Source organism: Ptychodera flava, chromosome 12 (genome assembly GCF_041260155.1).
Source record: "Ptychodera flava strain L36383 chromosome 12, AS_Pfla_20210202, whole genome shotgun sequence".
In the NCBI taxonomy this organism is placed as follows: Eukaryota; Metazoa; Hemichordata; class Enteropneusta; family Ptychoderidae; genus Ptychodera; species Ptychodera flava.
The window spans coordinates 18,178,917-18,205,338 of record NC_091939.1 but is presented as its reverse complement, the minus strand read 5'-3'; the positions used below and the strand labels follow the sequence as shown (position 1 = coordinate 18,205,338).

The 26,422-nt window shown below is 41.3% G+C and overlaps 3 protein-coding genes across 8 annotated transcripts in view; 1 reads left to right on the top strand and 2 right to left on the bottom strand.

The window, feature by feature from the left end:
- The window catches only part of LOC139145976 (RNA-binding protein 25-like), a gene marked incomplete at its 3' end in the record, with an annotated part of 3,581 nt that extends 1,515 nt beyond the window's left edge, over nt 1–2,066 (bottom strand). The window contains exons 1-2 of the mRNA XM_070717424.1: nt 1,995–2,066; nt 255–695 (exon numbers count right to left, since the gene is read on the bottom strand). Of these exons, the coding sequence (XP_070573525.1) occupies nt 255–695; nt 1,995–2,066 (513 nt within the window). The remainder of the gene's footprint in view (nt 1–254; nt 696–1,994) is intronic.
- The window catches only part of LOC139145256 (autism susceptibility gene 2 protein-like), a 125,266-nt gene extending 114,660 nt beyond the window's left edge, over nt 1–10,606 (bottom strand). For 3 of the 6 annotated variants that reach the window (XM_070716296.1, XM_070716297.1, XM_070716298.1), the window contains exon 1: nt 10,182–10,606. In XM_070716296.1, coding sequence (XP_070572397.1) covers nt 10,182–10,433 — 252 coding nt within the window. In that variant the 5' untranslated portion in view covers nt 10,434–10,606. The remainder of the gene's footprint in view (nt 1–10,181) is intronic. The other 3 variants (XM_070716294.1, XM_070716295.1, XM_070716299.1) reach the window with 1 other exon arrangement.
- An 8,029-nt stretch (nt 10,607–18,635) lies between these two features.
- Nucleotides 18,636–26,346, top strand: LOC139145255 (uncharacterized). The gene is made up of 3 exons (XM_070716293.1): nt 18,636–18,761; nt 22,828–23,205; nt 24,145–26,346. Exons 2-3 carry the CDS (start codon nt 22,855–22,857, stop codon nt 24,736–24,738), a joined length of 945 nt encoding a protein of 314 aa, XP_070572394.1. The 5' UTR covers nt 18,636–18,761; nt 22,828–22,854; the 3' UTR covers nt 24,739–26,346.
- Nucleotides 26,347–26,422: the final 76 nt, after the last annotated feature.

Here is a 26,422-nt window from a genome sequence, read left to right as displayed (position 1 = left end):
TCTCTCCTCTCTCTCTCCTCCCTCTCCTCTCCTCCCTCCTCTCTCTCCTCTCTCTCTCCTCCTCTCTCTCTCCCTCTCTCCTCTCTCCTCTCCTCTCCCTCCTCTCTCCTCCTCCTCTCTCTCCTCCTCCCTCTCCTCCCTCCTTTCCTCCCTCTCCTCTCTCCTCTCTCTCCCTCCCTCTCCTCTCCTCCTCTCTCCCCTCTCTCTCTCTCCCTCCTCCCTCTCCTCCCCTCTCCCCTCTCCTCCCTCCCTCCCTCTCTCCTCCCTCTCCCTCCTCTCTCCTTCTCCTCCTCTCTCTCTCTCCTCTCCTCTCTCCCTCTCCTCTCTCCTCCTCCTCTCTCTCTCTCCTCTCCTCTCTCCTCTCTCTCCTCCTCCTCCTCTCTCTCTCCTCTCCTCCTCCTCTCTCTCTCTCCCCTCTCCCCTCTCTCCTCTCTCTCCTCTCTCCTCTCCTCCCCCTCTCCTCCTCCTCTCTCCTCCTCTCCTCCTCTCCTCTCCTCTCCTCTCTCTCTCCTCTCCTCCTCTCCTCTCTCTCTCTCCTCTCTCTTCCTCTCTCCTCCTCTCCCTCCTCCCTCTCCTCTCCTCCTCTCTCTCCTCTCCTCCTCTCCCTCTCTCTCCTCTCTCTCCTCTCTCTCTCTCTCTCTCTCCTCTCTCTCTCTCTCTCTAAGTCTCCCCCCTCTCTCTCTCTCTACCTCTCTCTACCTCTCTCTGTACACAGAAACACACAGATACCGACATACAGACACAAACACTGAAAATAGAAACCCCATCTCTCTACCTACCTCTACGTCTCTCCCTCTCTCTACCCCTACCTTTCTCCCTACCCCTACCTCTCTGTACACACAGATAGTACACACTGACACAAACACACACATACACACACACAAACAAACAAACACAGAAACATATGCGAACAGTACACACACAAATAAATATACACGTAATTAAAACCTGTTTTTACTCCTACGTAACCAAAGCACTTTGGCAAAATAGCACTTCAGCAAAGTGATCGGCCTCATATATCACACCAACTGCAATGTTTCAATCATTCTTCATCCGGCCAGGTATATACACACTGTGTGTCATTAGGCTACAATTTATAGTACGTGTATTCATCTTTCAAATAAGTGAATTTCAGGAAACGGCATCATGCCCTGAACACAAACAGGTATCCCGTACAGGTACAGTCTAGGCGTGGGTAAGGCTGACACTATCAATTTTAAAATTCACAGCAGCAGATTCACATTTGATTTGATAACACTGCCGACAACCCACTCAGAATATTTGATCACTTTTGGCTGACACAAGCAGGCCTGAGAAACATTTCCATCGAATTTATCCGCCCGAATACCGTCGTATCAGTTGTACTCTGCGAAGAGCTGACCGAAATTTCAGCATTCCCGATAAGCTAATTGTACATTTGGTAACCAAAGACTGCACTCTTTGTATCGCCATATGCCAATTTGTGTTGGGAGATAAGATAGCCACAGGCGTAAATGACTCAAAGGTGTTTAACTACTGATCTAGGAAAACACACCTATCAAAATAGTCACTGATTATCTCGGACTCCCCTGCCACACAAAAAGTGTTCAATCTTGAAACTGGACAAAATACCGACCATAACATCATGACCTGAAGGTCAAATTACACGTAAACATCATCCGGAGACTTCACCTTCAAACGATGCAACTGGGCAGTCCTTGCTTAATGGGTGCCTAATCGATGAATTTAAGTATTTTCAAAGGGAACATATGCTCATAGACGGGCAAATCTGCGATCTTGTTAAAGTGCGTAGGTTTTCTGGCGGACATGATGTGTAAAATACGTCAGTTAGCACCGGCTGTTCACACCTTACCAATCTAGTCTAGACACGATACCTGTATAAAGGTCAACTACAAGGGAAGCGCTACACGCCAGCACCAGCATTACTGAAAGTTGTCGATGACAGATTATCTGTTTGTACAATCATGTATCTTGAATGTGGCCACTGTGATCACTTTGATGCATTCAAACAAACCCATGGCATGAGACGTCTCACTATCCATGACAAAAGCCAGAATTCCTGTCATTTTTGTGTAATTTTTGTGTTGAAATAAGATCTATCAGCAGAGAGAACGTGTCAAGGCTTTATTTGTAAAATGTAACTGTGTGCACATGTGTCTATGTAATAATGTACATATACCGGTATATAACATGTATAGTATATGGTGTGTGTGTGTATACACACACATACACATACACACACACATTATAGAATGAATATACATGTATGTGTGTGCACATGCATGTGTGTGTGTGTTTCTGTATGTCTGCGTGTGTCTTCTGGTGATATCTGGTATATCATTAGATCAAGCCCCACCTCCAAGTTGAAATGCTATGAAAGTAAGAGACAAACAGATAAAACACAAACAAACATGTAGACATGTGTAAATACTTTGTCGTCCATTATATAGCAACATTAGACAAGTACTGGTACACTGGAAATTACCTGTGTATCTCTAGTTGATATGTATTATACAAAAGAAAATCCAGCCATCCCACTCTCAACGTGTAAGGCTGCGTTACACGTCAGTTCGACATCGTTTGAATAAACCGAACAAGCAGGCACAAAAAGAATCTGCTGACTACAAGCACACATCAATGAGCATACCTAAAGGCCTGAAACCATGAAACCATACGGTTAGTACATGCATCCATGGAAAACTCAGCTCCCTTTTTTCGAATTAAAAAAAGCCTGATCAGTACTGAAGGGAGCACTGCCCTGAGCAGCCCGCGCACAGTGTAAGCCAAAATGAAGTACAGTAATCTGTGCAGTAACTAATTTTGATAGGACTGAATGTGGTCAACATGACCTTAAACAGTTCCTGTATCCATGAATACCTCATCACACCGATCTCACTTCTCTTTATTCTGTAAGTAAGACAAGTGAGGTCTACAGGGTGGCAGGCTTTTAAGGTACATGTGCTCATACATGTAGCGTGTACCAATACTTCACAATATCATGATATTGACAAATGTGATATTCATCTTCCATTCACATTTTGTGAGCTAGGATTTTTTCTGTTCTGATGAGTATCTGTGTGTGATTTGAATGAAACTCGGGTCACACTACAAGACCAACCAAAGCTCCTGTTCTCGAGCTGTGCATATTGCCAACATCCACCGCAGACGTCGATCTGAGCACTCATCACATTCATGAACAGTAACACCTCGGTGACTCCGAAAGCCAATACACTGGCCGGATTTACAGGTTACACAATGCCGGGTCAAACTTGAAACCATCAACTTATCCTTGGTAATCGGCCTTGGGGAAAACAGTCTCCCTCCGTGAATACCATGGCAACAACAAATTGGACAGGCTGAACGAAGCAGCTGTTAAAGTATTTACATAAACACTATTGAAATACGACATCCACAGTGCCAAATCATGATGTATTGAAGGTGTCTACTCCATAGCAACTATGAAGCATCAGAACTGCTGAACTTTTTTTACGCTGGTACAGAGCTATCCCTTATTCAGAAGATACCCTTATAATATTGCAAATATTAAGTTTTCTATTTTGGGGCATATTGTTCAGCCTGACCTCAGGGGTCTGTTCAATTACCTTTACTGTCTGTCTGTCTATTACTGCAATTTTCCTTCGGGCCAATTAAACTCTTGTATGCACCGGCAGTTCCCAAGAACCTAAAACGGTCAACAATGCAGCACAAATGAATACCACGGCCAAGCAAGCAAACAAACAAGTTGGGCTATGACATACCAAAGACATGATTTGCACGGACTTTAATCAGGTTCATCTAACTGAGCTAGTACCGAAACGGGACCGAAATTACAGCTCATATATGGATAGATGTTAGTATCAATGACAGTTATTAGCAGCTGAGTGAAAGAAGAATCAGGAAATTCTTCTTCATTTTTTTCACCGCATACCTCACATAGATTTGGCACACGTTGATAAGAAATCCTCGGTACAAGTGCCCCCACAAGTCCTTAACCACCGACTTCAAATTTCTTGTCTAATTACCTGGATGAGGAGCATTCAAACTAACCAGGCACAAAGGGCATACCAACACAAACTTATCTGTGGAAGTGAAATGCCAGGACCCCGTGCACCACAAAAAACAAGTAACAGTGAATTCAAACTGCCCAGGAAGTGCCTTTGATATCATAATGGATATGGCGCTGTGCTTTTTCTTCTCAAAAGGGGCCACTTTCAAAGCTTTGCTGACAATGTTTGTGAAACCTGACTCGGTGAAAAGCGTACCGAAAGATGGGTGATTCAGTGCAATAAGAGTTCTGTAATCACACGGCACAGACGTCTCCCTTATAAAATCAACACCGGTTTTATTCAATATATTATTTCAGTGACTGGTGTTAATACACTGGCTGACATGGGTTCATAACAAAGCAATGCAGAAGGGGAGCCCGGTCCACACCTCTGAACCTTCTGCATGATTTAGCGTTAACTCCAACTGAGTGGTTGAAATTTCTAATCTCAGCAATAACGTTCCTTTTTACAAGGAGCTGGCTGACGTATTTGCGATGAAGACTGTTCACTTTGCTCCAAGACATCTGAAGTCAAGAGACCAATGATAAGACTGTAACAACTGACTTGCCTTGCTATCAGTGAAGACAACTCAATTCTAAAGTAGCAATACTCAATTTTCGTCCAAAAAAAATATCCACTTGACAAAAAAGCTACGTTTCACAGAAGCCGCAACTTCTTCCACCTGTACATGCTACAAAACTGCCTTAAACAAAGATTTGCTTGTTCACAATATTGGTCTTCCAAAGATTTCAACGATTTGCTTTTGGGGTGACTTCCACAAAATGTGAATACAATGTAAACATGCAGTTTTTGGTTTGTGTGACAAACATACATGTATCAGTGACAGGCAATCGGCACAGTCAAAGAGTACAAGAGGCAATAAGGGCTTCCAATGTGTACGTTTATGGCACACATAAAAGTGTATGATGCATCAGATACAGTACCTGGCACATTTCATGCAAGGACACACGTATCTGTTAGTTATGGACTTTGTCTTCTGAAAAAAGACTCTAAAAAGGCCCAGTACAATAAGAGGATCACCATAATGGGCAGACGACTGATGCATATTCAGACACTGCACAGAGCAAATCCAACCACCTTCCCCCAGAGGTGTCTCCTTTTCAACCCATCCACCATCCTGGCTGGTTTTGAATCTTTTGTCATCGATTTGCGACAGTTATCTATCCTACCCTTCACAGTACGGTAACCGTGCCCCAAGAATGCATGACTGTGGCCAAGTTAACCTCATTTCTATGGATGCTCCCCGTGGAATGCCACCAACTGGCCCTCTCTACTTTAAGTCTGCTTGACAACACAACCCTACCAACATCACGTCAGGGTTATGTCTCGGTGTCAGTCACAAGGTAGCTACTTTTGATAACCCTTTCATAATTTCTCTTCAATCTAATCCTGTTATTTTGTTTCATTCACACAGCGGACATGACAGGCGAAAAAAAGAACATGGCATACAGTGGAATCTAAACTACCCAAAAATGTACAGCTTATAGCACATTGTTTGTTCTGGTAATCTCCACAAAAGATACCTGCAAAAATCAAGATAACTACAGATAGAAATTCACCAAGACTAATCCTGTAATTACTGGCCCTATCAAATGGTCATGTACACATACTCCTTTTCTTAGCTCAACTTCTCTTCCAGATACTTGACCACGTTTGTGGAAATTAGCAATGTGCATGGAACTATGGCATATGGATCATTTCAAACAGATATTCTTTTTATTGGGGGGAAGCACATTAAGATTTCCTATAAACCTCAAGTCCACATTGTAATCATTGACAAAGCCATGATGACTAAAGCAGTACACTTGCTGCTCCATATTGAACACAAATTAGCACAATATAGAGTGAGACATTGAGAATCAAAGTAAAAGACAAACAAAATAAGAGACACTCTGAGAGAGAGAGAGAGAGAGAGAGAGAGAGAGAGAGAGAGAGAGAGACACACACACACACACACACACATATAGAAGATGAGGCATCAGATATGATTAAGACAGGGTGTAAATATTGGAAAGGATTATTACACTAGGGGGTAGGGGGAAGACCTCCACTGGGCTGTAATTTTACCCATCACTGCAAGAAATCTCTGAAACACGACTGCTTTATCCTGCTATTATTACCCAATGCAGAATTTCAGGAACAGCTACACTATACACTAGAACATACATGTTATCTTCTGTATCACCATGGTTTAAAATGAGTCATTCATTACCAGAGCAAAATACTTCAACCCCCTTTCTAACAGGCATATTTTCAGTTCGCCCAAATTGTTTCTGTAGCAAAGCCAGCCCTCTATTAACCCTTTCACCACCGTGGTTCAGCCCAAAACCATTGTTATCAACAGTGGTTGTGGACCTGTTTACAGGCAATTGGGGGTGAACAGATTAAAAGCAAGTAGGGGTGAAAGGGTTAATTATGCAGCAGGCACATCTTGTTCAGTCCATTTTATTTTTAAAGAAGTATGGCGCGCGAATGCAATGTTTTAAATACATGCAAAGTAGAAGCATATGCTGGTATCCATGAACTCTGACACTTGAAAACTGAGACGATGAAAATATTAAATAAAGTCTTTGCTATGAAATTGTTATTGACACACCTACTCACTCGATAGCGCCGGTTGCTTTCAACACACAAACACAGAGAAACACATTTTTACACTTACGCACGAACGACTGACACTCAGGCATGTTCACGTCACTCTGAAAGTGAAGCAATATAATTAAATAATTGAGTTGTATCAAACATCACACAGCTGCAGTGGCCATTGCGCGGCCGATGCTTGAGTTTCTGGGCAAAGCCGAGATTCAGAGATTTGACAATCATGTTTGAGTTGACTCTGACGACTTAAAAAAGAAACCAACAGATTTACGAGGCAATCCTTTGAGACTGTGGTAACCCCATACAACCATTGTTCTAATAATGACAATGTGTACTTCTAATTTTAAAGTACATCACAAATTTTTTCCCGGAATTTACGACTTCAATATCCAAGACGAAGTAAAGAATATAATTTCTGAGAGTTACCAAAACAATAGCCAACTGTTCAATTTTTTTTTCCATGTAATAAAAGCCTAAGAACTTTCCTACTTCAGTGAATTGTCCCATGCCTAAAATCCCACTTCATCTTTCACTAAGCGCTGTGAAGATTTCCTTTGACAAAGATTTAGAATGCTTACTCAGCGGTATACCATGCCAATGCGTCTCCTTCTAGAGACATCGACATGGGACACCGGATTACTTGTGTGGCAAACAAACCCCCCCTCCCCTCACAATCAAATAAATTAATAAATAATTTGAGATTTCTCAATCAGTGACTCTAGATTCCAGCAATTTGCGGCACTTGTGTTCCTACTAATCACATGGCTAAGCAGCATAGAAACCCTGCAATGACCATTTTACCCACCACTTGTGAAATGACATGTACCAGATACTGACTTCACCCGGATGACAAAGGATCTTAGCGTGAATGTAATTGAATGAGCCCCTTCCCTTCCACACCACATGCCTGTCTTCTCCTCAGTGTTGGCAAACTCTCACTTCATTCAAAGCACTGCAAAACCTCACCCTATCCAGAGCATTTCCCCTGTTTGTGTTTCATTCTCATTTCCATGTTTATCTAGAGCCAACGCAAATATCAATTCTGAAGGGTTTTTCAGTGCCGTGTGTACCTCTATCATAATTATTTTCTCTTCGCCACACATATCTAACCGTTCCATGCGCTAGCTCCAAACATCCCCATCCACACCAGTATTTCCGGCTGTGATCGTCATTCCCGGTGACTTTACATGTGACATGTGTCTGCAGAGCATTTTTTTTCCCAAATCCCTAAATTAATCTCTCCCAATATATCAAGTCAGCGGTCTTCCTGTCGTTATATCTTTCACAATGTGTTTCTCTCCACTTCTTCATTACAGGTCAGTGTGTAACCATTTTTTGCCAGACAAGGGGCAAATTGACCACCATTTGTTAAATCTTGGTCAGCTACATTTCAATAAAAGGATTTCTCATTCATGAAGGGCACAAATTCACTGTGAATTCCTCCCCTTTCCCCACCTACAAATGACAGTTAAAACAATATTGAACACCCTGAATGTATTGTTATATGGAGACACATGTCAACCCGTCGACATGACAATCTCTCATGATTTTGCAAAATGACAGGACAAGGAAACTGTACTCATTGCCATTTGTGTGTGTGCTATTGAAAGTGTCATTTCCCCTAAGGTTCCAAGCAATGAGAGAACAAGGAAATTCTGGCATTTATATGAAGAGCATGTCTAAAATGCAATAATTCTCGACTTTACATGTAGTCTCTGTAAGTTAGACAAATAATCGGAGTGACAAGTGCTTGCATCTTGCTAATCTGGTGCATTACATGAAAATGTTGGAAAAAAAATTAGCGAGGGGGAAACACGGATTTTTCCAAAGGTATAAATATACAGAATATTGTAATATTAGTAATATCTACAGCCCTGTACTGAAGTAAAACTTCCTGGTGCCTTGAAACATTTTACATAAACTGCTGCCACTTGTAGACACCCTGTCACATGAATGCCGAGTAAATAACCGTCACTGTTGCTTCAGAAATCGGAGATGCTTATCATTTGGTCATGAGAGTTCTGTGCATGGAATAGAAGAGTACATGAAATCCCAATCTCTCTCTCTCATGCTCATCTATTGCAGAGAAGTGGGGGTCAGGTGGGAGCAAGGATAAGCATGCCTGGAAAATATTATTTCAATTTCCATGAAAGACCAAGAACCTGCAGGACAACCACATTCACACAATATAGACTCAATGTACATGATGTATTAAAAATACAGGCTATATTCCATACATATTCACTTGGTACTGACACATGTCCTTCCAATCACACTTGTGGTATAAAGAATAAATTTAATTTTTTAACTGAACTCTTGGATATAATTTATTATCTCCACATTCAATATGTCAGTAACAACTGAATATGACTTGACCAAGAACAGATATTGTGGCTACAGATAAAGTAATATAAATTATTCTACCTTTTCTCAGCTGATCATTTAATATTTTTTTTCATAATTGTTTTCATGGAAAGCTCCTAATTATGATGATAATGTGCCAGAGAGGACTCATTATAGACACTGAAGATAAGAAACAATTACAACACGGGCTACACCAACAGGAAATTAACTGCCTTTGTTTCACGGCTGACCTTTAACCCGAGGGAAATCAAGAAGAACATTCATTCTGGGTGCATATCGTGACCTTGAGACTGAACTAAATCCACATATTCCACCAGAAGCAGCAGCACCTTTCGTACCAGTATAAGTTCAAAATAGCCACATTCAAAGCACTCTAAAAAAGGTGAAATTTTAACTGGTGACGATGAAATTTCGTGACATGATGGGACACTCTCATAGTAACAGCTGTAAAGCTGCTATGAAGCCATTGGCTTCATTCAAAACACCACAATTTAAGGTTAATATTTTTTAATTCGTCTGTTGCTCAGGCAGTGAAATGAGTTTAAAATTGAGTATTCAAATGATCAGACTGTGGATTTTTTTTACAGCTTGCCTCGCGTGCTTACCCTGTAAGTGTTAAGTGAACTGAGCAGCCGGGCTAATTAGCCGTGTGCAGTTCTTTTTAAAAATTTCTATGTAGCACGGCAGCCATGTTTGTTGTGTATTTACGCTGTCTGTTGCGATTTCGTGAGTAGTGCCCATCGCCCGACCTTTCTCAGGCCCATTGCACCCCTGACACAACGTCGCAAGTGATCTCTGCTTTCTGCACTATTGATAATTTGAGCTGTTTGAATTGATGGCCCGAGTAATTAAACACAATCGGCCTGTCTTGTCGGTGATTGTTCCGAGTCGCACTGTACCTTGTGAGGTGTGATATTTTTTTAACGATCCTCAGAAGTCCCCGTTCAAAGGGATAATTGTATAAAGTGCGGCTATACCTTATAGATTTGCTCTCAACCAGGCCATTTAGGGGGTTAAATTTGATACAATGCACGGAGTAATAAATGTGCAATTAATACAATTATGGTTTAACTTTCGGCTTACAGCAAGATGGGACTAGAGTGGGAACGGACATACGAGCCACAAAGACGGGTTGTGCGGAAGCGTACGTACCTCTAGCGCCCCAAGTGTACAATAGCTAGATATTGCAAATCCATCGATGATATCTTCTTCGTGGGAGCTAGAACTACGTCTCCGTTTGTGTCTGTGTCGGGATCTCTCCCTTTCCCTCAACGGCGGTGTCTCATTTTCATCGTCGTCCCCGCTCCCAATATCATGGTGATTGTGTTGTTGTTGCTGTTTCATTTCAGCAGCTCTCTCCCGTCTCTTGTGTCGCTGAGATCGCTGCTTAGCGTCACCCTCCATCTAAAACTCCTTCACGGTAGTCCGTGCACTATAAACTCACCGCTTCGCCAACTCTGGGTGAAAATCCGTCCTATAAATCGCCTAATATCGGTCTAAAATACTGACGAGAACTTAACGAATCGGCATGATCTTGAAAACTCTATGACCCTGACAGCGGAGAGATACACGCACAAAAGAAGTAGGTCGGGTGTGTACTTCCGCCGGTTGCAAAAACGTAGGTCCGTCGTTTTCCCTGAAGGAATGCCCTCATCCCGAGACGGCTGCGCCCCGAACACGAACCCTGTTTCTCCGTGTACATGAAATCAACCGACAACTATTTGTCATTTGAGTAATCGAGAAGGAAGGGTTTGGCGAATGTAAATTTCTGTTTATTGTTCTGTCTTCGGTCACAAAGAAAGTTCAAGCAACTTGGAATACCTGTCAAAGATGGGGTTGGCTGAAACTCCTGGCCTCCTGATATTACAACTGTAGTATGTCGTACACCACGTTTAATGACACTGGAAAACATTCCTGGTAAATAACCCTCGCCTAAACAAGGAGGTTTGAAATGTTATTCCGGCGGCCCCGTACAAAGCAAACCACTCACTCCTGTGAGCAGTGAAGAGCTCTTTGGCTGTGAAACTAGCTCAACAGACAGTATCACAGCTCAGAGACAGCTTGTGTGAAAATGCATCATTCTTTTCTCCGTGAAATAATTTGGCATCAGAATTTCACCGATTTTCCGATCCACGATTGTTCTGCTAGACGTCGCCCTGGCTTTCGCCTGTACTCGTTATTCCTTCCTCTCAGAAACATCCCATGAGAACGTACTGTCTCAACTCTGCCTCCGTCCCCAGGTATTTTATCCCATACCCTCTCTCAAGACCAATCCGAACAATTCGATGTCGTCTCGGTCCTCCGCAGAGATACTTTCATCATATATCGTTGTCGTCCTCACCGCCGACGCCCGAGAACCAATATATCATTAGCCAAAGTGACATTGTTGCATCACCGCCGGAAAATCAACATCAACATCATCAACGCCCACTGAACGAAGAGGAAGGTTATTTGAGAAATGTCCTTATAAACGAGGTTTCGGATCATCATAATTACGAGTCTTCGGCCTACAATCCCATAAGCCAACAAGTTTGGATACGCTCTCCACAGGACTGCGTGATGGAGGCAACTGGGTGTTACAGTATTTTGAAAAAAAAATTGCATCTCCCAAAGGAGAAATGAACTAGCTGGAGCAGTAGTGAACGATGGGAATTTGATACGCGATATAAAGGCGGCGACCACGTGAGCTACCACACTGTCTCACGACCGCTGGTAAGTCACAGATGTGTGATCCCTTATCACAAATTTAGAAATGGTTTCACCGTCGCCATGCACCGCGCTCTGGTCACCACTGAGGCTGTCCACGTCGCCGTCGCCAGCTCGATCATTGTCGCCGGCGAGACTCTTCGTACTTACTTGGCAGACAATGCCCACTGCAGTTAATCGGCCCGAGGCAGGAAAACCGCTAATTCCTTCCGGTGGAAGTAGACATGGTACTAGCGTTCTGTTGTCATCACAACAAATACTGAAATATCAGCTGCGCCACTATCACCATACCCCCCCCCCCCCCACCGATCATCAAGGTCGTCGTCGCCGTCTTTCTCATCGCCATTGTCATCGTCGCCGACTCATTTCACTCAGCATCAACGTTTAGGCCTGTATCGTATCGTCAACAGCAAGGTGGACACTGCCATTATCGTCATTTCCAACCTCTTCACTTATTGTCATCTTCTTCATCACCATCCTTATCATCATCATCAACATCATCATCATCATTGTCACTGCTGTCGACGTCGAGACGTCCCTTCATTCTACGTATCCGCCTAATGCACCTTCACGACATACATTGAAAAATGTATGGCAATCATTGTGTCGCCGTATCGCCACCATCGTGTGACCATCACTAGCCATTGTCGTCAAGATAATCATCGTCACCTTTATCAAAAACCGCTCCATCCTTTTATGAGTACCTGTCGTTAGTCTGTCTTTCGGCACAGGAAATATTTACAGATATTATTACAGACAATACCAGCATTTTGGGAGATGACATTTTCAAAAACCAGTCATTCGCCCAGAATCTGTCCGCTGTTTCCGGTCCTTTCGATTTTTTTTCTCCTCCGGCAGATACCGGCAGTTCTCAAGATCCAGAATTACCAGCTAACTACTTTAAATTGTTTTTCTTTCGCGAAAGGCGGCACTTCATCATCGAAAGTCGATGATATACTCGGCGGAGTGGTGGGTGGGGAAGTTTGGGGGAGACAAGAAATTAAGCTTTAATACTATACGGCAAAACCGTCACCACAAATCTTCTTAATAGTGAAGTGCCATTGGAGACTGTAAATCTGTTAACATCATGAATCTGAGAGTCCTGTACTTCATATCCAGGTGTTTTGGGTAGACTGCGAACGTACCATTACCCCACTCCATCAGCCGTTTACGTTTTTGGGAAGTATGCATTAATTCAAGTCTTTTGATCTGTAATGTGGGTAACGAGTAAATGCTTCATTTGAATTAATGGGCTATAAAAATTTACATTTATGGTCAAAGTTGATGTGATTTTACTTCCATGATAGCTGAACCACTGTTGTTTTCTTAAAAGTCTTAACGACCTGGATACTGAACGGCCCAATGTCCGATAAATCTGGCACATTTACAAAAAACTGAATAGTCGGGTACGGTCAAATGGTGAATAATATATTCAACTTGAATAGATATTGGAGCTCGACAATCATCATTCCTAAGCTCCCAACACGTAGTACACCACTTGAAAGCTATTTACAATTACGTGAGCAACTGCCTAGGATGGTCTGCGGGCAAGGCGCACTGACTGGGTCCACAAGTCCGTTTTGTAATTCAGGTAAATTACCCAACCCTTTTTATGGCTCCAAATTTAGAATAACTCTTTTATGCTCTGCCAGAGCCGCGGAGCAGGACCATTCAAGGGAATTGGAGGGAGGTTTAAAATAAAAACAGCCGTTGTCTCCAGGATATTGTTTCGCTCATTTTATTTTCTTGAAGAACTGTGCGTCGGGTATTTGTTTCGCGTTTTTTAAATAATCCGGAAAGGGTGGCCAGTAAAACGTACCTAAAATCCCACTTAAGAAGACAACAGACAAATTATAAAGAAGGCAATTGCGGCACTCTCCTGGTATCTCGATCAGAAATGTAAGCAATGGGGGGAACCGGCGTTCTACATACCAAAATGTAAACCTCAGTATATTTCAGGTCCCTTTCTCCCTCCTTGGTGTACAGAACAACTAGAGTACCCAGAGTATCTTTGATACTTGTCATATCAGACATACAGCCATTACTTGTATGCGCTTTATAGTTGATCTAAACAACACATACAATTTAATTGTTTTATTTATTTTGTTTTTTAATTTATCTATTTGTTCGTTTGTTTATTATTATTATTTTTTTACATTGTGAATGTCCCCAGTAGGGTGGTAGTTACAGTTTATGCCCGGTGAAACGTTTGGTGTACTGTTAATTTGAAACCTTTTTTTTTTCGCTTTCTTTATCTTTTGTTACTTGTCAGATTATTTTAGTTCTTGACCCTGAATGTATGGGTATCTGCTACACTGCTCGTTTTAATTGAACTGAACCCTTTAGCCACTATCGTTTACAAATGACTGAATGGTCCTGAGATCGATGCCACGAGAGCCGGTCATCTAATACCGAACTGATACACTATCATAATACCATTACATAGATCGCATTAAAATATCCTGCCAATGGAGCAGAGTCCCTCTGGAAAACACAAAGATCATTGTCGTGGTCCCGGACTCACGACATTCTGCGAAAACAAAATCAGTAAAAGATGCCTACAAAGTGTCCAAGTGGCACAATTCCAAGCAAGCGCCAGTGCCATTTAGCATGTTATATTCAGGGTTGCACCAATGTTCTGAATCACCCACGTGTACTATATACAATCATAAAAGTTGTTAATCAGAGTCGGTCTTATCTGACTTAATTAAGTCTGTTCTTGCAGAACTATCTGGGCCAAATGAGAAATTCGATGACGTCATTTCTGGGCTGTCGACGAACAGTATTGCAAGTTATTCATGCGAGCTAATTGATATATTTTTTTTTTCACAAGCAATAAATTAAAATATTTTCTGCTTGAAAACTTACAAAAATAATACAGGCCTACATACACGCCCTTCCGCCGCCGATACCCCATATATATATATATATATATATATTATATATATATATATATATATATATATATATATATATATATATATAATATATATATATATGTGTGTGTGTATTTATATATATATATATATATATATGTGTGTGTGTGTGTGTATGTATATATATATATATATATATATATATATATATATATATATATATATATATATATATATATATATATATATATATATCCATAGTGATATCTGACAGTGTGTGGAAACTATGTAGACTAAGCTTGGAAATCCTATATTCCGTATTTTGAGAAGCGACTAAGCGAGATGCGAATAATCATGATAACAAAAAACAACAACAAATAGTTTTACAACAACATCGCGGAAAGTCATCCAATAACAATAGGACGAAGCGTTTGTTCAGTTAAGCTACGTGAGTCCACTATGTTTGACCTTAGGATAAGGTAAGCTTGGTTACAATACATTTAGCGGTCAAATTAATTGCGTCAAATTTGACCGGGAGCTTGCTATGCTTACTGTTAACCCGCAAAAATGTTTATCTTTTGTTCTGCACCGTATCAGCTCTGTGCAACTCGGAGTGAGGAACATGCGCAGCGATTTTACAGAGAATTGATTGTCTGTAACAAATACATTCGATAACGTCATCTGATATGACGTCTTAAGCTTAATACGTCATCGTACGGTAGTTGTTCAGTAGCCAATCCAGTGAACGTTGCGACAGAAGAATTTCAGTCCGCTTAAAATTGGAGCACATAACATGATGAGAACACACTTAGTGTCAAATATCGAAGAGATTGCCGAACGCTCGGTTTTACTGCACCTTTTGAAGATCGGCAACAATATTGCTGGAGTGAATAAAACAGTTATCATATGTTTTACTCTGTGTGGCAGAGCTGCGTGTTACTAGTAAGCTTATAGCCAGTAACACAGCCCTGCCACGCAGAACTATCACATGTTCAGTGTATGGTATTAACCGGGTATGATACCTCACTGCATCGTGAACAGCTGCAACACGCTACTTATTCGGAAAGTACGCCACCATTGAAAATTTTTCATGAAACATCACTCTAACCAATAGCATTGTATAACAGCTTCTTTAGTTTTTGTACTCTACATGATTTCGAAATTGTGCGTAATTGCTGGGCGCGGGAGGCGCTATACAATAGTGCGTGACAATAGAACTTACCCAAGGTCACTCTGCGTTCGAACATCCGGGACTGTCTGACCGGAATGGAAATGTGTATGAGAAAAAATGTTGTTGCCTGTAAATTGTGATGGTTGGATAAAACGAAACCTATATGTAAACAAACCACATATTGAAAATACAGTTAGTGCAATTGATGAAAACTATAATATTATGTAAATTATGACAACTACCACAATGGTATGTAAGTTGTCTGGGGTGATTTTCAAAACAAATCTCGCATGAACAAAATATTCGTCTGAAAATAGCAATCATTTCACGACTGCGCATTTGGTAAGTTGAATGCGATGAAACTCTTTGATTCTATATGGCGCGATAAACAATGCAAATGCTAAATACATAGAACTAAATTCTTCTAACCGCTATTTTGACAAAGTCGAAGTCTAAAAAGTGTACCAGGCACATTTCCTGTTCAACGTGTCAGACCGGTTTGCACGGATTTGCGGCAAATCTCTAGCGTTATCTGTCTGTTATATCTAAATTGATAGCGGCTGTTTTCCCAACTGATATATCTGACCGAAGCGCACCGATAATCAGTCCTTAATGGCTTCTCGTCTTCAGACAAGCTTTGAAGAGCGAGACGAATCAACAACGCCCATGCGCCCGCAGATCCCAGGAATTCTGCACCAGTGAATAATAACAGACTTCGCATTACATAGGCGGATATTTAAACGCCAATCATCGCTCTATAGCCGTGCACCCATGCAACACGTGAATCAGTTTCAATTTTGCCAGGTGCTCCGCAGCAAACGGAAACTGCCACGGGCGCGATTTCGAAGTACAGGACCCGTGACCAAATGCCTTCCTATATATTGCATACGTTATATATGTATGTGTAATTAGCTAACGAGGGTAGACAATTGTCGAGAGCTAGATATTGAGGGCATGCAGTAATAATGATTGTGTGAGGTTAAGAATTCTATCCTTTCATTCGAAAAGGAGTAAAATAGCCGAGACGTGCGTTATATATTTGAACCGATATTTTCAGTTCATTTTAACTTCATGCGATAATTTTTTTTCTCCGAATACTTGGGTTCTTTTCCATGCTTGCGGTTTCGCCTACCTGTTAGTGAACTGATACAAGAATACGTCATAACAGGATCAGCTGTGATAGTCAGTTCTTCGTCAACACCTTTTCGTGACAAACAGATAACATCCAAACTTCATCGATACAAATGTACACGACTCTGGAGATAAGGTTACGTAGCAGATAACAGAACACCGTACTGAGTAAACAATTAAGGTTTAACCATGTCTTCCCGGTGATTAAATGGCTTCAGACAGGGATTAAGATACACTCTAAAGCCTGAGAAAATGTTGGCATCTGTGGGCGAATAAGGACAAGGAGAGACAGGCAGATACAACTAGAGTCACACATTGGGTTCAGACGTACAGACATGCAGGGAGTAAGGGATAACGGATAGCTAAAAGAGATGTTTTATGAGAAAGGGGGGGTTAGGAGGGATGTTGCGGTATACCCGGGTCCGAGGGGGTAGCACAGTAAGACCACTCAAGCAAATATAGGGCTATACACGTTTTGCTACTGTCCTGGGAGCCGGGAGTTAACTAGCCTAACATTTTGTACAGCTGCAGTCATGTGAATTGATGATAGACAGGGAAGCAGGGGGTGACAAACGGATGTAACACATTGAGATTTAGAGCATTTGTCATAAAGATATACCCATAACAGATCTCAATTATCTGTTATTGTTGGGGTATTATTTTCATCAATTTACTACAACAATGTATCGTTTGTTTATCTTTCTCCGTAACTATACTGTTACAAATGAAACCTCCACACATTAAAAAACAGGGAGATATAGCACAGTTCTCGTGGACGCATGGGTTGTGAGAGAGGGTCTTAATCTTGCTCGTAGAGCAGCATCACTGCCCAGTATTTAAAAACGCGCGTACACACAATTACTCAGTGACGAGAAGGGTATGGCGTGGTTCACTACCAAGAAGACCTCTACAGAGGGACAAAGGACCAAAAAGTATAGTGGGTGTCGTTTTGAAATTGTAGTTTTCTATCGTACATACACCATGCTGCTCTAAACAGTATCGGCTGGCAAAAATTAACAGTGATGGAGTCGAGATGTTGCATAATTGCCGTAAAAATTCAAATGTAACGCTGTATAAAGATCACGACCAGAATGCAAATATGAACGCCGTGACTTTCACCTCATTGCATAGTTGTGTTTGAAATTCAAAGCCACGCGCGTTTGTCACGGTGAAGTCCTTCAAGGTCGAAAGAGGCGACAACTTCCCGAAATTTCCAGACAAAAAGCTTGCTTAAAGTCAAAAAATATTTGGTTGGTCGGGTTAATTTGCAAACTTTTCCCCTACCCCCTCGGGCCAAATACTGTCATCTGAAAGGTGCGAGCATCGCATATTGACGCAGTATTGACACGGAGATTAGTGTCACAATGCGAGAGCCACTCAGCACGAAATTTGTTGTGTTTAAAATATCGACATACTGCAGTGACGTCACCAGACGAGATTCCTCTGTAAGGCGGTCGACTTCCACAGCGAAGCGGGGAGGAGGGCGGTCACCCGAAGAAAAATGTTATCGAGGAAAAGAGGGGCTCGTGTAAATGTAAATAAAATATGTTTATAGTAAATAAGATGACAAACGTAACTATTTACAAGAAAGTAAAATAAACGTAATGCCGTTTAATTACTACACTAACTGATATTTTGCTTTGTTCACGAAGTCAGTCTTCTCGTTAATGACGACACCCCCCCCCCGCTACCTACCGCGTGATCCCTCCCTAAGTAGCGCTCCCTAATCAATTAATAACAAGTGCGCATTCGAACTATTCACTAAAGTGTGAATTGTCTTTGACAGTTATACAGAGTTGCCTTGTCTGGGTTTCTGTCAATCAGTTGCGATCGTTGGCAACGTAGGAGGTAAGTGAAGCAAGCTCCCTGTCTCCGAAACTTTAGCCGTGAATTTTTTCTTACCGTTGTGTATTAACCTTCAGGTAGGCCTATGTGTATAACATGTATAAATGCGTTAATTGCCGTGGTGAGCTCGTGTATCATTGTTAGCATAGCAACATCGATTTGGAGATTCGATTCTCCGAGCTTATTCGCTGTCCACTCTGAACTCATTTTGAAAGTGAAGACTGCACGTTGTGAGATACGAAGGTTCCCCTGTTCTCTGTCGTTCATCGACTCCATTCCCTCTAAAGTTAAGTGGTAGATAGTACGTGTGCAATGCCGGAGTGACTGAATAGTACACTTGAAAGTACATTGTCTCAGAAAGTTTGTGACGAGTAGAAGTACTCAAGTTTTGTTGATTTTGACCATGGTTATGCCACTTGACACAATATATGTAAAAGTGTGCCAGGCTGGCTAACTTTTAGCCCGTTCACTTTCCGTTTCTCTTCGCCCGCGTTTGTTCAAATATATTAACCAGACATCGAATATCGCAGACTGAGGTCTGTAATTACTCATTGAGTTTTTTTTAATTTTTATTTAAGTTGTTTTATTGGTAACATTTTCTTTAGTAACAGTAACTGAAGTTAAATTGAAGTACAGTGCTTATTTATCTACAATTCTGTGTAAAATTGAAATCCATTTGCTGCAATGTCTCTCTAATTTGTCTTTTTCCAGAGCTATTTCGTACTCTAGATGGTAGTCGAATTTCACTTGCAACATAAAAGCTGCAAAGTGTGGTTTACTCTGTTTCATTTTCATGGCATAGATGTGTCTTTTGGCTAACAGTAGCAAGTGATTATGAATGTCGGAGTAACAGGCAACACCAAAGAGCACTTCATTTAAGTTGTGTCTCGTGAATAAACTTATAGGTTCCTAAAAAAGGCGTGAAACTCATTCCAGAAGGTCTCGGTGAATTCACAGGTGTAGAAAAGATGATCTAGTGTCTCATTGCTGTTTTAGCAGAATGCTACAAGTAAAAGTAACGGCAATCGTCATTGAATCACACATATCACAAAGTTATTTTTAAAAGATGCAACGTTTTGAACAACCTGATTTTACCTGCCCTGCAAACAACGAGTAAAACGCTTTATACCGCAACAGATGTGATGAGTCTAGGCTAGTATGCAACAGTCACACACGCAGGAATGTTCAAAAGATTTGGATATTCATGTTGGTGGTACAACATGGAAGGCTCGTTCCAACTTCGAATACTGGAAAGTATGGTATCGGACAAAAAAGAAACCCGTTTTCAGTACGTCCGAAGGCTCTCAGCGAATGGCAAATGGGATTGGAGCTGAAGTTAGCAAAACGGACTCTCAAATTATCATGTTAAATAGCGTTAACTTTCGTTAAACCTACAAACCGTTGACGTTAGTCTCAAAGAACACACCTGATGTTTATATTGGCCCGTTTCCACGAATCAACTCCACGCTGCCTCGAGCGACAACACCTCTAGACTGAACCTTTCCACGTGCGGTATTTTTGTTTGTAGTTGAAATGTTTCGCCTTTAATACAACTTAAAGCAAGGATCTATAGCCTGGCAGCGACGACTTCTCAGTACTCCAGGCACAGCGAGGAGTTATCAAAACACTAAGCTTTATCCCCTAGAGATCTAAAACTAGATACATGGCCTGAGACTCTGCACACCGAGTGAGCGCTGGGTAAACCGGACACGTTTCGCAGCAAGCATTGCGGGGTCTTGCACATCAATTAATTAGGCGAGCAGCTATTATCGTGTAATTGCTACAACTAACAGTCATTAAATTTGCGGAGCGGATAGTTTACGGCTAGCAGGATAGAATAAACGGGGGAAAGGCCGCGATGACTGACAAGCTGCTGTATCGATCGGTGTCTGGAAGGTTTGCAGTCGTGTGATGTAACAAGGGGTATAGTTCATGCATGGACTAACACTCACATGCCAGAGCACATGAAAACACGACTGCATACAAATGACAGCTGACAAGTGTGAACTCGGAGGGAAATTCTCTTCCAGTTCACGCGAGAATTAACAAGAATAGCACCTGTATATTCTTTCGTGTTAGCAGACTGTTGCTTTCTTCACTGGCGTCTGCAAGCTATACAAGATTCATCGGATGCGTCGCGACACAGGTGACGTCATCTGAACCGGGAGAAAATCGAAAGTCCTTGGACTGTACAGCTAAAGTGGGGGTTGAAGATGATTGTAAACAGCCTTAGCAACAATCGCATTGTTAATTCTTCAATGGAGATAAATTGTATAACAAAGGAAATTGTTTCTTTCATAATAGCGTTTTTACGCAGTATAAATTGACAAATACACGAACAAGGCGGAAAACACTTGGTTTGGGAATGTATGGTGACAATAGCGTACAAACATGTAGAATACATCTGCCGAAACTTAGCGAGATCAGAATTTACTCAGTTTTATGTGAATGTTATAGAAACTCACTTCTAACAATTTATGTGTTCATGCCATTTAGTTCTCGTTTTTTTCTTCGCTTCGCTGAACTGTATACAGTATCAATAATTACACTTTGAAAATAATATGGATACTTAGAAAATGTCAACAGCTTTAACTTTTGACGGATTTCCAGTACCTTTGTTCTGTTTTCAAAATCCCATTTCCTGTTCTACATCAAAAGTAATGACGGATATCAACACAACCAGCCCATTATTTGCATATAATAGTCCATTGTTGTTCTCGTTGGATTGAATTTTCCCGCGCACCAGAATTCACTCAACAATTCTCAATTGCATTGTACACAATGAGTTGTTAGCAACTTTGTGTGTCTACTTTCTTAAAGGAGAAGACGAAAATGTACCTGTTTTTTTTAAAGAAAAAATAGTGAATATATATCAAAAGTTACATATGTTGACCTTTAACCTTTTGGTCAGATTAGTTGAAAGGGAAGCAATTACTAAATCTGTGCCGACTGACTACGGATACTTCTACGTAGCGTGGTCACGCTGACAAAATTAGATTGATATTTAGGGAAATAAAATATTTATTTTACAAAAAAAGTAATGTGACTCACGCGGGTCCAGCGTACTTCATCTTTTCATGGAAAATAGGCGTCGATTTATCAGTTCGGATTCCACGTTAGAGGCACAGCCAAGCTATAATTCGTGCAAAGAGCAGCTACATTCAAAACAACCAAGTGTGTGGGTAGGCGACACGTGTATTACATTACAAGACATGAGTTTCATTCAATTACTTTATATAGTAAGATCTTGACGAGTCTCCTTGCCCTTCCTACTTTGTTTCATATCCATTAAGGTAGTATGCGCCCCCTATGCGCTTCGAACGTGAAAGACTTGGGATTTTACTCAAACTTCCTTAATGAAACTTTCGCCCATGCATTCTTTCAAAATTGCGAATAAAAAAATCGGGGGTAACCGTGTCAATTTTGGTACTAGAGAAACAAATTATATATCCAAGGTTTGCCGATATTTGAAATTCAAGGTGGCTGTCATTCCTGAGTTAACTCTGTGCAAGAAAACGATTATTCTTACGCCAAGAGCTTTATGGGCCCCCATAAGTGGTTGATCAGAAAAGAATTGTACAAGTTTGAGAGTCGGACTATCTGTCCCCCGGGGCGCATTCTACCTTATCTTGAATAGCCATTTGCCCACAACAAAATCAAGACTGTTTCTACGGAGTTTTGTTTTATTGGTTATGCCGACTTACCTCGCACATGACATTGCCGTCAATAGCAAACGACAATTTAAGCATCTATTTACCCTGAAGACGGGCGGCAAAGGTAAAAGGCGTGCGTTGAGTACGACATTAATTTCTTTCCACGGGCTTGTAAGAAAAATATCACGTAGAATCTGTACTTTGGCACGTATTCGAGCCTCCCAACAGCTGCAAAGAGTCACGAGTTAATCCAACAAAATTGTTCACTCATAGAAAAGCGTAAGCTCCTTGCGACAATCCTCGGCCCGGTCCTTGTTATTCCAAGAGCTTTTCAAACAATCGTTCACTCGCGAAAATTGAGCTCGTCGACGCGAGTCAGGGAAATGTAACCATGATGGGTCATTTTCTTTCTCCAGGAACAGCGACAGGGCTTTTCGGTTGCCATGGAAAAGTCACTGGCTAAAGTCAACACGAGGGCCACAGCTGTGCAGAGGCGCAATGAAGAGATACTGATCAAGGAGCACAGCGCCCTCGACAGCCGGGCGGTGTGGGCGAACCAGGTGGAACGGCGCCAACTGAATAACTCGATGGCACAGTTGAATCTGCAGCACTCCTTCAACAAGTCGTACCTGAACCAGCGCAGGATGTCTTCGGTCGGTCACCTGCAGAAACTACAGCTGCAGAGAGAGGCTACGCAGGCAGGACCGACGCTGGATAAAGTCATCCACGCCAGGATTCAGAAGAGGGAGATGAGAGAACAGATGAAGAAAAGCAGTGCACAGTCTCGAAGACGGGTAAGTGCTTCTGTTCGGTGGAAAAAGATTTTCAATGCACCAAAGAACATGTTATATCTGTTGCCACGGAAGACAGAGTCATTTCGCCAGCCATTCCCCAGCATCTTCACTATTAAATATTTGAAAATATGTAGTTTTTCTTCGTTTCTCTGATATGAATGAATGAATGAATGAATGAATGAATGAATGAATGAATGAATGAATGAATGAATGAATGAATGCTGCCTTACCTAGTTCAAAATGAACAACTCTGAAAACAGTTAAGTGTTTCAATTGGATTTATTGTAATCCTCCATGAACACGAATTTCTTGATGCATGCATTGTAAGAGCTCGATGACGTACTGCTTATAGAAATCTGTCTGACTATCCAATTCAAAATACCGGTAATTTGTCAGTTAACGTAGCTCAAACAATTCTGCGTAAAGAGTTTCCACCACGTACTAATACTTCAAATTCGACTCGTATCAAGACATAGAAGGCATAGTGATTATGCAAAATAAAAACGTGAGAGATATACTTGACATCTACTTGAGATATCGCCTCGACACTGTTGAAATAAATTCTAACAAGGACGCTCCTCATCAGCTGAAAATTTGCAACCCCTTTTCCACCGTGTGTGGTGAAAAAATGTGACTTTGGAGTCGTTTTAGCCGTCATGTAACGAAGATAAATAGATATAAGAAAATCCCCAACCCTTTGGTTGCTGCCGAACCTCACCCGACCCCCACCCCAATGTATTTAATGTAACTGGACTTTAAATCTCGATATTCGTCGGTTTTGGCTCTCTGACACACCGCAGTGTCCGTTCAACAATTCTTGACCCTTCAATGCAAACAATATATTGTCATTTTTTCAATCTTTTATAAGTTCATTTTTTGTTCACTCGTTGACTTGTCAAATTCAGATAGTGCAGATCACAGTTCTTTCACTCTTCCCAGGAGTTGGCAGCTATGAGATCCAGTCCCAGAGGATTTTCACCGGTGAGAGATGAAGAGCAGAGGCGGCGGGAACTTGAAGTGATGACACCGGACAATTTACGCGCAAGGGCTTCAAGCCGGGCAGGAAAAGAGCGCTCAGCGTGGGAGCTCCGACAAATGGTCGACGTAGATCGCATCGTGAAAACCGAGCTGGAGAAGAAGCGGCAGAAAGATAGGGAAGAGCGGAACGCGCAGTTCCAAGAGTACAAGAAAGCGGAAAGGGCGAAGCTGGACGATAAGGTGAACCAGTTCTTGAAACGGGTTGACAACAAGCCAGGTGTGGACAGAAAGCGAAGGCAGAGCCAGGTGATGATGCTTGGGCAGGTTAGACAGGAAAGGAGAACGAGCATTGCCAAGGGCGACGAGAGGAACAGTACTGTAAAAAATGAAAGGCGACCGAACGTCGTCAAAAGTGCAGGTAGACAGAGCTTAACGAACAATGAAAGGCGGCCCAGTGTTGCCATCCAAGGGAAACCGCCACCGGCGACTGCCAGCGGACGCAGGCAGAGTCAAGTCCTCTGGCAGCGCAGAATGTCAGTCGTTGATGTAGAATAATGGTATTGCATGCAAATAAGGGAAGCATTCCTGTAAAAAACATTACGGTATCTCTAAATAACTGTCAAACCACTGTAAAAAATAAATGGAGTTGATATTTCCATCGAAACTCGATGTGAGACATTGAGAATGAAACCCTGGAAAATATACCGTTCCCATCTTTCGGTACAACAGCGCCCTCGTCGATAGGTTTTGCGTTTTTCTTCATATTGTGAAGATTGCCAGGCTGTGTTATACCGTGTATCAACACGCCGGATACCCTAAGTAAAGGCAACTAAAAATTCATATTCAAATAGTCTTTATCTCCAATCATGGTGACGTTCACATGAGCTTATTTACATATTAGGGTGAAAAGTGAGATTTTCTACAGGTCCTACCATTTTGTCGTTTGAACGAATTCCCAACAGAAATAGATCTATCTATCCGATTTCGTAGATCTATAATTTTAATTTTATAAACTTGCTTGGAATTCTTTATCCTAAACATTTGAGCAAATAGTCAATTCATAAAGGCTGAGACATCCTATACGTTTCAAAGCTAATGGTGTTTGTTCAAACTCTCTATTTATGATGTAGATTTTGATGTATTTGAAACGTTTCTGTCCATTGGTGTCTCAGTTGAAATTATCAACTTTGTGATCTAAAACCAAAATTACCTGAGGCAATTATGGTAAACCAAATTTAAAAAAGCAGATATGACAAAACAAAAACACGATAGAATCAATTATAAGCAATTTCATTCTCCGTCCAGGTTTTTCTATCAAAAAGTACTGTAGTGTTTTTTTATGGAACAGGCCTACCTCAAGGAGACAGCTCAATAGAGGCCACTTATGTTTTGTTTTAATGGTTCTATTCTATTACAGTTAAATACATGTTTTCTGTGATACACTCAGTTCCCATTCCTAAGCGTGACAATCATTGCTTTAAAAACTTTGAAAAGCTTATTTTTGAATAAAGTGAGAAAAGTGATTTTTTTTTAGTGATTTGTGCTTCAAGAGTGATAACTTTGTTTTTTGAAGTGATGCCAAATACTGATTTCAGATTTTGTTAGCTCAGTATTTGATATACATCCCATTCTGTTTAGATGACATCTTCATTCAGACAATAATAGCTGAGAGGTGACCATGATGAATATTTTATACCCAAACAACTACATCATCAGCGAAAAGTAAACACAATATTTCAGTCAAATCAGGAGAGAGTTGAATACCACGTTGTCCACTGTTTTGTATCTCATGTGTCAACTCGTTAATGAAAAAGGAAAACAAAAATGGACTGAGCAAACATCCTTGTCTGACACCGACAGGGCAACTAAAGTACTCTGAATATTGCATATTTGTACGTACACAAGATTTGACTTCTTTATAGACAGCATTCAACATTTTGAACATTTTTCCCTTTACACCACCCTGTAAGAGTATAAACCACAGTCTTTGACGTTCAATAGTATCAAAGGCTTTAGAAAAATCAACGAAGGCACAATAAAATTTTCCACGTTTTCTTGATAGATATTTCTGAATAACAGACTGTAAGATAAAGATGTTATCTATCGTAGAATAACCGTGTCGAAAACCTGCCTGAGTTTCATCAATCTTTCCCAATGCTTCAGCCCAAAATGTGAGACGACTATTTCCCTTTACACCACCCTGTAAGAGTATAAACCACAGTCTTTGACGTTCAATAGT

Excerpts from the sequence above, each read along its gene's own strand:
- LOC139145255 (XM_070716293.1), top strand. The coding sequence starts at position 22,855 with ATGGAAAAGTCACTGGCTAAAGTCAACACGAGGGCCACAGCTGTGCAG. Across the intron at positions 23,206-24,144 it reads GTGCACAGTCTCGAAGACGG|GAGTTGGCAGCTATGAGATC; the intron begins GTAAGTGCTTCT and ends CACTCTTCCCAG.